At 40.3% G+C, this 13,917-nt stretch overlaps 1 protein-coding gene across 2 annotated transcripts in view; it reads left to right on the top strand.

Moving 5' to 3' along the window:
• CNTN6 (contactin 6) overlaps positions 1–13,917 on the top strand; it is a 137,467-nt gene that overhangs the window by 98,795 nt on the left and 24,755 nt on the right. For both annotated transcript variants that reach the window (XM_031605672.2, XM_090148467.1), the window contains exons 12-16: positions 4,490–4,617; positions 9,664–9,839; positions 10,180–10,297; positions 10,824–10,982; positions 11,075–11,224. In XM_031605672.2, coding sequence (XP_031461532.2) covers positions 4,490–4,617; positions 9,664–9,839; positions 10,180–10,297; positions 10,824–10,982; positions 11,075–11,224 — 731 coding nt within the window. The remainder of the gene's footprint in view (positions 1–4,489; positions 4,618–9,663; positions 9,840–10,179; positions 10,298–10,823; positions 10,983–11,074; positions 11,225–13,917) is intronic.

Below are 13,917 nucleotides of genomic sequence, written 5' to 3' on the forward strand. Positions count from 1 at the left end.
GAATCGTACCTCTCTAACATGGATTGGCTGAACAATACAGCTGTGTGCAAAATTACCTCTGCTGCTCTTTAAAATCTAATGAGTTGACACCTCTTTCTTTTCTCAGATTTTATTTTTCTATCAGCCTTGTTAAATACATATTATTCTTTCATGCCCTTAAGATCAAAGCAAATAGCCATCAACAATCTTTTGTTCACATGAGGCAACGCTTTCAGAGATGGTTTGTTTGGCCTGGTTAATTAAAAGCTGTATCTATCGTCCCTGCCTGATTTCTCAAGTTCTTTACCTAAAAAGTATGTGTGACAATTTTAATGAGCTTTCACTTCTTCCCAGTCTCGTGTCTTCTGCAGAAGCATTGCAGTCTCTTCTTTTTGAACATGACAGAGTTTTGACTCTTGAGTCTCCTGTTTGTTTTCCCTTCTCACTTCTGCACTTATCTTGCATGTTAATGGAGTCACTCAAGGAGGACAAGGACATGGATCAATCCCATGAAATTAGTAGATTAAAAACAAACAAAAGGACATCACTGTGCTTAATAAACTGGGGAGAAACTTCTCCCAAACTGCTGCGTGATTGAAGGTTGACAGAAATGCAAGGAGCTCTGGATCCCCTCTTGAAGGTGGTTTTCATCCTGCTTGGAAAGGCACTGCTGCTGGAACCAAACCCGCATTGCAGCCCACCTGGTGCTGGGACAGAACTGTGAGTCCCTGCTCTCACCTCTTCCATGGGAACGGCTGCGGAATTGGAGAGCTGTGTCCTGGAACTGGGCTTTATGGCTACCTTATGTTCTTATGATCCACTGGAACTTCATCCACCATATCCACCTCTGTGGGGTAGGTTCCCAGGCTTGTTACATGGGGAATGATATTTCTGAGTATTTCCAACCAGCCCTTGTGTGCTGGAACTTTCTATGTGTTTGTATCACTGAATTTTCTATTCGTCTTTTCCTCATAGCATCTTTGCTTGATTGAGCTATTTACCCAGAGATAGAACCTGCATAATTCAGGCAGAAATACCAGCATTAGAGCACTCTGTTAAGTACTTAAGCACTTTGTAACTCAGAAATGCCAGTTTAGACTTAGGCTTCTGCCCAAGCAATCCCTTGCTGCAGCAGGACTTCATGAGCAGCTGTGTCTCAAGCAGTTCATTGCATTTCCTCCTCCATAGCAGGGACACATTCACCAGATTCACTGCAGACCTTTCAGCTTTTGTCCCTTGGCAAACCCTTGTTTGCTCACTGAGTAAAGTCCCATTTTCCTGGCAGAGAAAATATTCCACTGGCATTCTATCCAACATGTTAAACTTTTCTATCTTGTCTCATTACTTGAAATTACCTTGTCTCCCGATGCAAGTGGTAAGAATTATTATCCATAGCCTTCACACAGTGCAAAATGTTGTGAAAAGTAGCGGTTTTCAGCAAGCCTTTCAGCAGGTGAGACATGCATTTCACAGCTTCTTCTTAAATTGTTTGTTAGAGCCTGATCCGAAGCCCATTAAAGGAAACATTCCCATCGCGGTCAGAAGCGCAGTGCTGTAATTTGAAAGACAAATGGAAGAGGACAAAGTGAAGCCCCTCTGAACCCACCCACAGCATAAAGTCGTGGCTTGGAGGAACCTTATGGCAACTTTGCTGTACGTGGCAATGGGGTCAGTGTTTCATAGAGCTTTTTCCCTTGTATTCAAAACGCATCATGTTGATTTTCTGCTGTGCTTTGCTTTCTCATCCCTCTCTTGACACAGACCTCGGTACATCTGTAAATTACTTTTTTCTTTGTTTTGCTTTAATTCTCTTCTCTGCCAGCCAATTACTCCAGATTCCATTCTGCTTTTACATAAATTCTGCCCAAGCATCATATGTACTACTATCTCTCTAATTGTCTTCAGGTAACGTGACCTCTGCCAGGTTTCACACTGCTCTGGAGCTTTTATTAGCTCCTGGCTCATCTCTGCCAAGCTCTGTTTTGATCCATTGAAACAACCATTCTATCTCAACTCGCCGAGTTGTGGAAGTATTGTTTCAGAACAACAATTCTACAGATCAAACACTGCCTTGTCAGCACTGGAGTATCAACCCCTGGTAGTGGGTAAACCACAAAGCTGTGAATTATTCAGATCCCAGCTCCTAACAAAGAATACACAAAAAGAAATCTGAGCCAGGCATCACTAAACTTCCATGGAAAAACCATAACCAGTAATCCGTAGAGGACTCAGCACAGAGCTTGTGCATTCAAAGTTTCTTCCTTTATTATTCTGCATTTCTTCAGACTGTTTTTCCCAGATATTTACAGTATAAGATTTTGGGGACTGGCATTGTCTTCTTTTCCTCATTCCCACTTCTAGATTCCAGTTTGTGCCTAATGCTTTTACATACAGCTGCAGTTAAAATAACAGGGCGTCAGCATTTGGAGGTGAGACAGACACTGTACTGGCTCATGATAGCTTATACATCAGGTATCCAATCTGTGAACATTTGCTGATCACATCTGAGTACCTGTTGGTGCTATATGATAAAGCCACCATACATCAGCCAACCAGGGCACCAAGGAGATGCACTCCTAGCCCCCGGTTTGATGCACAGCATTGTGATGCCAGTGGAAAGGTTAAATTCTTTCTTGCTTGTTCATCCATATCTGAAAATGTTACTTGGTTGAGTCATCGTTATATTGAAGAGTGTACTTCATTGCTCTTCTCCAATTTAATATGGATATATTATTAAAGCCCAACTTATTTTCTCATCATATTCCAAATTGCAGGCGAGCAACCACTGCAGTAGTGGTGATTATTGCCAAGGTAACAAAGATTTTTCATTCCAACCTGAATCCTTTTTCCTCTCAGCTCCTCTCCCCTCATCACCCCTCATCAGGTGGGCACTACATCACCTCTGTTCAGCCCCCACTCTGCATCCTTGGCACAGTGCAGGATGGGTTGGCCCCATTGCTCCAGGACAGGTTCTGAAACCCACATCTGGCACTTCTTCAGCTGAGGCTGAAAACAGGTAATGGGAAGAAGAACAAGGCCTGATGTGTGTTATGCATATAGCTACAAGCATGTAAATACAAGAGAGGAATACAGAAAGGTGCTGTGATGGTTTTTGTGATTTAACAGCTATGATAGTACTGCCAGCTTCAACTACTGCTCTTGTTATTGTTCATTTCCTTTAATAATTCATTGCATCATCCAATCTTATGTTGTCAGTAATAAATATTAAATACCCAAGTTGTGATGCATGAATTAGATATTTTCTTTTTATAAAAGAATTCTTGTGTTAGATTTAAATGTCAATTAAAAGGGGAATATAAAAGAATAATGCAGTGCTTCTGTGAGCACTGGAATGAATGAAACATCTTTTCCTGGGGATTTATGACTTACGTCTGCATTCTGTCAGATCCAGCAAAGCGTGATGTCTGAGTGCAGCTCATCCCTGTGCAGTGCAGATTCTCTGATGCCTACTAAGGAGTGTGCACACACAGGGGCCTTACTAGCAGGAAAGGCTGTGCACTGAAACCCCGACCCCATCTTCATGAGATTCAAGGATCTTTCATCCCACTGTCCTTCTGAACTCAAAACGTTATCAAAAGCTTCAACATCTACCAAGAGTAACAGCTGGATGGAAGAACTGACATCGAATTGAGAAAATCTTATGGAATAATGTCATTCTGACCTAAAGCTCATTGCCTAACGATTCCATTTCTGTATATTCACGAAAGAAATCCCTGAGTTGTGAATTGTTGTCCCCATATGTAACAGGAAGAGGTCCCAGGCCTAATGTGAAAGCCTACCTACAGAAAACTACCTACAGAAAATTCACGCTGAGCACTTTGCTGGCATGCATCCGAAAGGTGTCTCATTGACATGAAGAAGCATGTAAACAAGCTTAAAAATTAATTTTGTCCTCAAAACTCAGGAGTGGTTCTGAAATTACTATTAAATGCAATTTACCCAATCCTCTGCAAACTTATGTGAACAATATAGTGACTAACAAGGTGATTTGAGGGCCCTGGGAGACAACAGTGTATTTGATTTGGCTCCTTGGCTTGTGAGATGGCATTTCAGCATCTTAGCTACTCTGCTAATGTCTTTTAATAATCCTGACAAAATTGCACGGGCAGCTGGCCTCAGACATAACATTAGTATAGCATCTCAGCATTGGGATCTGGAAAGAAAGCCCCCCATGGTAAAATACAGGGCAATTAGATAAAAAGTTGGGTCTTCCTTCTTTCTCTTGAGACTCCTAATTTTACTACAAGCGATCTGGATAAGTTAATGGTCAATTCCAGTATGTCAATATAACATTCTCAATATAGAAATCAATAACAAGCAGAGGTGAAAATTAGTTGCTGCATATCCAGCTTGCTGTAAAAGAGAAAAGAAACATAATGGAAGCATTTAAATATTAAAAGAAGGATTGCATTTTTATTGCAGTTCCTGTAACAGAAGATTTTTTTTCTTATTCTTCTTTTATTGCTTGTTTGTTTGTATGTTTTCCCAGGGCTCTCTTACTGGAGGATGGCAGTCTCAGGCTCTACAACATCACCAAATCAGATGCTGGGGTGTACACTTGTATAGCAACAAATCAGTTTGGAGTTGCCAGAAATTCAGGGAACCTGATTGTGAAAGGTACTTTAGTATATTCCTTTGTGCTTTGTGAATAGTAGAAAGTGTGGGGTTTGGTTTTGTTTTGCTGGGATGCTCAAAGGCTATACCAATCACTGTTGCTGTTGAGAGGTTTTTCCTTGCAGTTTACAGCTGAAAACAAGCGATGTCTGTAGCAAAGAAACCTCATGACCACAGCAGATCAGTGTGATTATCAGAGAGGTCTCCCAAGATACCAACTGAAATGCACAGTAACATTAATAGTGATGTTTTGCACTGCAGTACTATTTAGAAGTTGCAGGCATCGGGCATCCGGAGGTTAGCACAACACAGGTCCAATATGATGCCCCTGTTGCATGCGTTTATTCTGCTCATTTTTAATTTCTGTCACATTTGAGCCTGCAGAAGAGACTATAAAATAGGTGTAAAATGAAATAAGGCATTAGGAATTAATCTGAATATTAGGTGCTTTTATTTCCTTCATCATGACACAGATATGTGTCATTTGTGTTGCATTTGTTGCATCCCTGCAGATCCTGAAGCCACCCACTCAGCTGCTGGGTGCTATTCTGGCACCCTTACAGGGAGAGCATCTCTTTGAGGTTCTCAGTATGGGCAGTTATAAGGGGCTGCAATGGGGCTGCTGGTGTGACTTCACACCCTGGCTGTGCTCCAGGGCAGTGCTGCTCCACACGGGTTACCTCCCTGCAGCAGTTTCCACCCTTCTTTGAAACACAGATAAATGCATTGTGGGAAACATTGAAGTCTATCACATCGAAGCAGCCTTTTGCTTCAAGTTTTTGCAGCACTGATGGATGGTCCATCTCCATTAGTAAAAAGTGCTAGTACAAACTTATCTCTCAGGTGGGCCAGTCCAGAGCTGAAGGACATAAAAAGAGATATTGTTTGTGTAGCTGTTCCTGTGAGCAGCATTTGTAATGACTGTGCTCTGTATCCTCTGATGTCTGATCAATGAGGGGAAGAAAAGAAGGAAAACTAAGGCAAACAGTGTCTTTTCTTTCTCTTTTTTCCTGCATGATCTTTTCAGTACTGATATTTTCTTATGCAAGTATTCATATTTGTTGATTTTAAATGAGAAAGAAAAGTTAAAGTGTGGAACTTGTGAGATTGTAGTAAACATATTTCAGTTTTGCAAAAGAGCTAACGTTAATGATTGCAGTTACAAGGAGAGCACATTATTACATGCAGTTTGTAACTGCCTTTTTTCTTAATATTTTCATTTTCAATGAATTCAGAATATTTACTCTAGCCTGCAGGAATGTCCTTCTTCCTGACCTACTGTATAGTATGTTTTCATACTATAAAAGAGCAATTAACATTGATGCATTGCAATGTGTAATCTGAGCTGATGTTACAGCACAACTAGCCCTGAATACACCAAGAACTTTAGGGTTAAGGTGGCTCTGATTTCATTGAAGTTAGACACCATTACAGCTACCCCACGTATACATCCTAATGGAGCAATATGAAAAAATCCCATTTAAAAAAAAATGAAAAAAAATATTTTGTTTGGCATTTAGGAAGTTTATTAAAACACTGAGTAACAACATGTTATAAAACTGATCTTGTTTGCAGGGAACATTTGTTTTTGTTTCCCCTCTGGAGAAGTTTTGGTTGTTCAATTATAGGCCTCGTTGCTTCAGCATTATTTTCAACTGAAATGTCAGAACTTGGAAAAGCATATCTAATGTGCAAATTAAGTTTATTGCTGCTCATTGAGTTGTTTATTCTTTGTGTGAGAAATCTTTATTATACCTCAAGCACTCGCACCATCTTAGCTGTTTTCTCCTTTGGAATGGGTCTTGCCATTTAATACACATCTGAAGTTGCTAAACAAGATAGATAGATAATGTAGAGCCGTGAGCCTGTAAGAGGCTTTTCAAAGTATTTGAGGTGGTCGTCTTAAAGACAGCTCCATAAAGGAAGCAGAAAATAACACACAAGTGAACAACTCTGCGTCAGCGATGCCACTGGTTATGAGCAGGCTAGAACAGAAGACACAACAGGATGATAATCTCATAACAAAATAGGGTGGTTTTTTTTGCTAGCACTCCTAAAAAACTCTTAAAAAGGAGGAATTCAATAGGTTTTAACATGATCTCTGGGATTTTCAATTCATCTAATACTGTTTCATAACAGGATTGCATTTATCTCATTTCAGATCTCTTGGAAGTACAATCAAATGGCACAAGAAATAATGTCAGTGACCTTAAGAGGCAATCAGAATAATTTTGGAACTTTCTGATTAAAAAAATTTCAAAAAGTTCCCACCCAGCAAACTGATGGCCCCGTTGACTCTGGAGGAGTCTTAAACATTTTACTGCATGGAGCACCATTTTCTATTTGTATTCTGTGGATTTCAGAACATAACTGTTGAATCTGATTATAAATTCTATGCAATCCTGTTGCTATCATTCTTGCTTAGTTTTGCTCCAACTTTTCCATAGAAATAAAATTGATTTCATTTGTAGTGTTTTACTTATTTATAGACTGCTGTAATTGTACACAGTGCATAGCAGAAGAGTTAAAATGCACCAATCTTGGTGACCAGCCATCCAGTGCACAGAAGTAGGAGTTACAAATTGAGGTAGTGTTAACTCTTCTGGCAACAGAGGTGAGGTGGGGCTTGTGAAGGGCAGGTATTTTAAAGAGGAGTTTGAAGGATAGGGAGTATTTGACATGGAAAATTCAATAGTGGTGCAAAGCTTTATTAAAGCTTAATGGACCAAAGCAAACAAAGTGAATTTCATCCCTGGAGTAGGTGCTGTGGTTTGGAGCTTCACTGTGGTGGCAGAATTCAGGGGTACCTTCAGGCTGCCACCAATGCAACGCAGATCAGGCATTCTCATGTCATCTTTAAGCAGGACAGATAAAACACCAGCAGCAGTTCATAGCAGTCAGCAGAGAACTCATCTGGGACCTGGGAGTCTCTCTGAGTGGCCTGAAGCCTGTAACAACCATTCACTCTTATCCAGACATTAATGTTTCTTTACTTCCCGACTTATTTGCCTTCAGCAGCTCATTGTAAAGATGCACAGTGTTTATAGGCTTAAGGATGGAGAGATTGTCACAGGATGGCCTTGGAGGATGACATGATGGGCTTGGGGGCCAGATCATGCTTCTCCATCTGCAGGTGGCAAAGGACAGTTCCAGCTATCACAGAACCATCTTTCCAGTTTTTATCTTATACCAAGGAATTCTTTCTTTCTTTCTTCCTTTACTCTTCTTTTAATGTACACAGCATTACTTCAGTTCTTACCTCAAGTGTTTTTCATGGTAATCTATTTCAGCTGTGGGAAAAAGAAGCGCTGGAGAATAAGAGCAGGAAAGTAAAAGTTTGTGGGGGTTTTCTGTAGTTCTTAGAGACTTTTCAACATTATTCTGTAAAAGTTAACTGTACTTCACAATGGAATTACTGTGCTTGAGATTTATGGAGCCAAGTTCTTTGCCAGTGTGTGCTGAAATCAGTGGAGTTGTGCCAACAGAGAGTATGGCCCTTGAATCATCTGGAATTTATTGCAACTGACACTCTGCTTCCAGGGAGAGGGAGAGATTGCTTTAACTTAATGATCAAGTATCTTCAAGACAGTCATCTGAGGCTTTCACATTTCTGCAGTCCTTGACTTCAGACAAATGGATGGATCTGCCATGATGGTGGTTTTGCATGAAGAGCAATCAGAATACACAGGGAAATCTAATAAAGTGCTCTAAATCTGGACTCCAGATGATGGGGACCTTTGACAGTCAGCTTCTCAGTGATTCCAAAAGAATCCAAAAGAAAAAAAATCACCTAATTGGCCTATAGCAATAGAAATCAGACAAACTCTTTGATTTCCTTTGATAAAGGTGTATGATATCTACAGCAGGCACGTCATTGAAACTGGAGATTTTTGTTTCAAAAAGTTGGCAGAATATACACCACCCTACCTTGCTGTTTCTTGACCACTGCTGTAACAGTCACTCCAACACTGCAGGTCAGATGCTGGGAAGAAGCCCATCAAGCTTCAGTCCATATTGCCTGCTTGCACCTACATATTATTTGGTTACTACAATGGTGGTAACAATCTGAACAAAAATGTACTTGAAGGTGAAGTGTTGGATGCCCTATCATGCACCAACCCCTTGGAATCATAGCCTTGGTAACCAAAATTCTGAATTTTTGAATGCATTTATAACAGATAGAGTTAAGCCAGCATGAACACTAAACTAATACGACTCCTGCAAGGTTTCTTCTCCTCCTCTCATGTTATTTTCGGAACGCATTAATACTGTTGAATAGATTCTGCTCTCATTTTATTCATGTGCCTCTCAATTCTCACCATTTTATAACATTTTCATGCACAAAAGCTTTATTCAGTGGAATTGCTACAACAAAGTGGTTGTTATCTCTAATCTATCTGCCAGTCATAACAACAAAAATGAAGCCATATAAACCCCTTTCCTTCCCGTTCAGCAAACTACTAGTTCCCTTAATAAGATCTGCAGCTTTATTTCTCAGTCTAAGGGGTTAAAAAAGATTACATAGATATTTTTTCTGTCTGTTGAGATAGCTTTTTTGAGGCTGTAGTGTAAGCTACTCTGCAGTAAACTACTGCTAAGAATGTAGATTAAAGATCTCACTGTATATACAGTAAGCGGAGATGGATGCCAATTTTGTTTTTGCTGCAGTTTCCTATAAGGAAGCGTTTTCAAACCTGAAGAACTGTGGGTATATTTCTAACAGTCTCAATAATTAATTCTGCACGTTTTAAGCTGAAATCATATCTACGGACGATGGGATTTACGGAGTAACATATGACTAATTTAGCGTGTTGCCTCTGACATCTGCTCACTCTCAGAGCACACAGAGTGCTCGTATCGATACTGCAGAAGTAATAGGCTGCACATGGGTGAGAGTGCTCTGAAGTCATCACCATATTAGATATAATCTTCTTTATTATGGAACATCTGGGCCAATTTTACATCATTTCGCCAATGGTACAAAGCTCATTCAAGATCTACTATTTTTATAAGCATTTTAATAAAAAGGAAATTGTTTTGTTTCCACAGAAAGGACTGTAATTACTATTCCACCTTCTAACATGGATGTAACAGTTGGAGAAAGCATAGTCCTTCCATGCCAGGTTTCTCATGACCCCTCCATTGCTGTGGCGTTCTCCTGGTCATTCAATGGCAACAAAATTGACTTCAAAAGAGGAATACATCATTTTGAGAGAATTGGAGGAGTAAGTTTTTAAGACTCTTTAGTGCTTAATGAATCTATTTGCCACAGTCATTAGGCCACACAAGCATTTTTCATAATTTTTCCATCACTATTTATATGCGTGGCAAATCTCTGTTTCTTTAAAAGGATTGCAGCCATTTATTTTTCTTTCTTAGATTTCATAAAGGCACTTGAGTTATTTGTGAAGCCATAATAAAAATGTCCACATGAGAAAAACTGATGATAGCTATGAATATTTTAATTTAAAAGCTGGATTCTTTATTAATATTGAGCAATTTATAAAAATGTCCAGTATGAAAAGCACGTTGTGAGTGATTAGTTTACTTTCTTTGTATCTCCAGGAATCTGTTGGAGATTTGATGATAAGAAATATTCAACTTCATCATACTGGGAAATATGTGTGCATGGTGCAAACAACCTTAGACAGTCAATCTACAGCAGTAGATATAATTGTAAGAGGTATGTTTATTAAATGTAGACACATATCTTCTGGAGAAATTAGTATTCCTTAGCATCAGCTGTTGTTTAAAAAGTGCTAGGATGACAGTCTAAGATCTCGGTAACTCAGTGGGAGATCCGTGCAATTGTGCCTTGGCCTTTTTTGGAGGTTATTCTTTCTTGCTATGCAGTTCAGCAGAGCAGGGGATAGGGAAGTGCTCTTCTTTCAAAAGAATGGTGTCACCTGCTCCTTGCTGGGCATCTCTGGGTCATGATGTAGGCTGGCAAAAATCAAGACACCAGGTCATCTTCCACTCTTTGGAGATAATATGAAAGATCACTTTCTATGATCAACTAAGTGATAAGATTGAAATTTTAGCTAATCCTTCTACTGTCAACAGCAAAAGAAATTCTTTGATGGGAGCAAATCCTGTAGCCATTAGTAGAAATCAGATGTCTGTACAAGGTACCACCTTGCACTCTTGATTATCCTCAGTCGTTGTCTTCTATTTTAAATACATTTATCTTAAAATATTTTCTGCATTAGGTCCCCCAGGCCCACCAGAGGATGTTAGAGTTGAACATATTTCTAGCACTACTGCTGTGTTATCCTGGAAATCTGGAATAGATAACAATAGTCCAGTCCAGATCTACAGCATTCAGACAAGGACTCCTTTCTCAGTTGGATGGCAGGCAGCTTCAACAGGTGAATGATTTGAGAGTTGCCTTGTATTTTATGCATATAACATTAATTACTCCAAAAATATTGTTTCATTGACATGTTTATTTTACTTTTAGTTCCTGAAGTCCTCAATGGTAGGACTCACAAAGCAACAGTGGTTGACTTAAGCCCTTGGGTTGAGTATGAGTTCCGTGTGGTTGCCAGCAACAGTGTTGGAACTGGGGAGCCAAGCAAGCCATCAGCTCTACTGAAAACCAAAGCAGCAGGTAAATCCCTGGTTTCTCTTAGGTTTTTCAGCACAGGTACATTGCCTGTTTGCTACTGTGAGAGGTTTGTGGAAGCAAAGCCTCTCTACTTCAGAGTTTCTTAAATACCTCTTTGGTGTTTTACCGATTTGTGGCTCTTATGTCTCCTTGACCTGCAATACTGATGCGAGTGATGCTTGGACATGCCTTGATACCACGTGCATTTTTCTCCAGCTACAAAATCACCTGAGCCAGCAATAAAGGCTGGAGCTGGGCTGTGCTTTTATACACCCCCAACTGCGTCTAACGCCCATGCCTGAATGCAAGCTTTCATTGAAGCAATTGTGGAGCAACTTCTGTTTTCCTCCTGTTATAAGTGTGCTTGTACTCTGCTCAGAGACTTGAACAAAAAATGATAAAGCCAGCTCTCTGGCACATAAAGCCTTTGCTGCTTAGGCTGCTTGATATCTGAACATCAGTGGAGACAGGATATTGGCTTTAACTGGAGGAAATAAATTACAACATCCAAAGCCCAGTGAGGCTAATAGCTTCTACTGACTCCAGAACAGGATCTTTCCTATCAGTCTGTCTAACCTTTACACATTTATCTTCCGGGACTTGGAACCTCATGGGAAGAAAGCTCATTCTTGGATGACCAACACTGTCAGTCCTTTAACCTTCTCTGTTTGGTACAATTTATTTGAAGCTCAAACCTTTGCTTTGTTTTATGTTTCTCTCAGCCCCCTGAGTATCAACTCTCTCCCACCCATAAAACCAACACCTGTAGGATGGAGAGCAGTGAAGTGGAAGCAGCTTTTACAATCCACTTTCTCCTCTCTTTTTATCTCATTTGCCATGTGCTGAAGCTTGGCAAGCTGCATTTCAAGACTGAACTCAAAATTTAATACTGTAGATTATACAGTAGAAAATGCGAGATCTGCTCCAAAAGTAATGCCTCCTATTTTATTATGTTGCTCCATGATATCAGAGGCAGATGTTGGTGGTATGGCAGCAGAGGTTGAACCTTCCCACCAGTATTCTGTTACATTTTATTGCCATGTGGCAGATGGCAGCAGAGGAGCAGTCTGACGGAATGGTGTGTATGAAGCAAAGGTCTGTGAAATGCAGAAAAAATGACACTCACTGACATTCATTTATGCTTGCTGAACATTTATGGAGACAAACAGTGCATGTGACCACAGCGAAGGGTGGGTGGTGTGTTTGAGCAGTGGCAACAGCAATGGTGACAGTGGTCACCTCTGCTGGTGTAGATTTTGATGAGCACATGCAAGCTCATGTTCATCACAGGCAAAAAATACATAGCTAGAGGCAGTGATTGTCTTGAAATTATTTTTTTTTTACGTGAGATGTTGCTCTATCAAGTAGTCTTATTGTGCTCTTTGTAGCTGTTGTATTTTCCATAAAAAGGAGGCATTTCTTTTGGAGCAATTTAAGTGCATACAGTCTTGAAGAGGCAGATCCATCTACTTCTCAGAATACCCACCACATTATTTGTCTACCTGCCATATTTTTCCCAAGGCAGAATTACTTCAAAATGTATTAAATCAGTTGATTTAAATTTAATAAGAAAGGGTTTGGTTTTTTTTTCCTATTGTTGAAGTAAAAGATGCTTCTGATTACTGGTGCCAGAAAAAACTATTTGAATGTTAGAACACCAATTTTGATAGATTTTGTCTGCTTGCCAGGTGCAGAGGGAGAAATCAAATGAGGCTCATTAGCAGTCAGGACCACCTGGCCAGTATGGCAATGCAGAGGGTTGCAGGCTGCTCACCAGCACAGGGCTGGAGAGCTGTCAGCCTGCAGCAGGGACCAATCCTGTGCTCAGGTGGAGAGGGGATGTGCACCCATTCCTCTCTCAGGAGAACCCCAGGAAGCTTTCACATGGGAGAAATAAGGGCAGTGTGGAAACGGAAGGCTAAAGAAAAGCTTCAGACAGGAAGAGGCTGAATTTTCTATATTTCCCCACAGAGCATCACAGATATATGCTTTCCAACACACAATTGATCATGGAGTCAAAATTAGTCTTGAGAGGGTCTTTCTCACTGATGTTGCCTTGGGGCTTTGTGAAGTGTGGTGTTGCAAACCACCTATGCAATCAGTAACAGCTCTCATCAGTTTTATTGGGAGGATTCACCAGGCTGGGGCTAGAAAGAGAAAAAAACAATAAAATTACTATTATTTATCATGGCAGTAGCATAAGGAACATTATTTCCTTACAGTTTAGTGCAAGCCGAAGCTCAGCAAAGGGAACAGAAAGACTCACATCAGGTTTCCTTTACTGAATCCCTTCACTGCTGTCCATTGCTCTGCCTCAAAGCATCTCTTTGTGTAGTAGGAGTAACACTTGTCTTCAATTTTTTAATAGAATAGGAAACTGCATGCAGCACCACTGTGTGGAGAGCAAAAGACCAGCAGTGAAGGGAGAATTTCAACTTTGCTGTTACAGTGGCTATTTTGCCAGCTAGAATCTAAGTATTAGTAGAGCTGTGGGTGCAAATGAGCCACCGTTTGTTCCATTAAGATGGAGCAGAGAATTAATTGAGGCTCTTCTGGTGCACTCAACTGTAATCTTTCATCTGTTTCTCACCTGTGGCCCAGCTGAGGCTTTGCTGAGCACTAGTATCAGTTTTTTTCCCATGCAAAAGTAGTAAGTGCTGAATACATTTAAGACATGATCTGAATTTGTCTGAGCT

Source organism: Phasianus colchicus, chromosome 11 (genome assembly GCF_987193195.1).
Source record: "Phasianus colchicus chromosome 11, bPhaCol1.hap1.1, whole genome shotgun sequence".
Taxonomy (NCBI): domain Eukaryota; kingdom Metazoa; phylum Chordata; class Aves; order Galliformes; family Phasianidae; genus Phasianus; species Phasianus colchicus.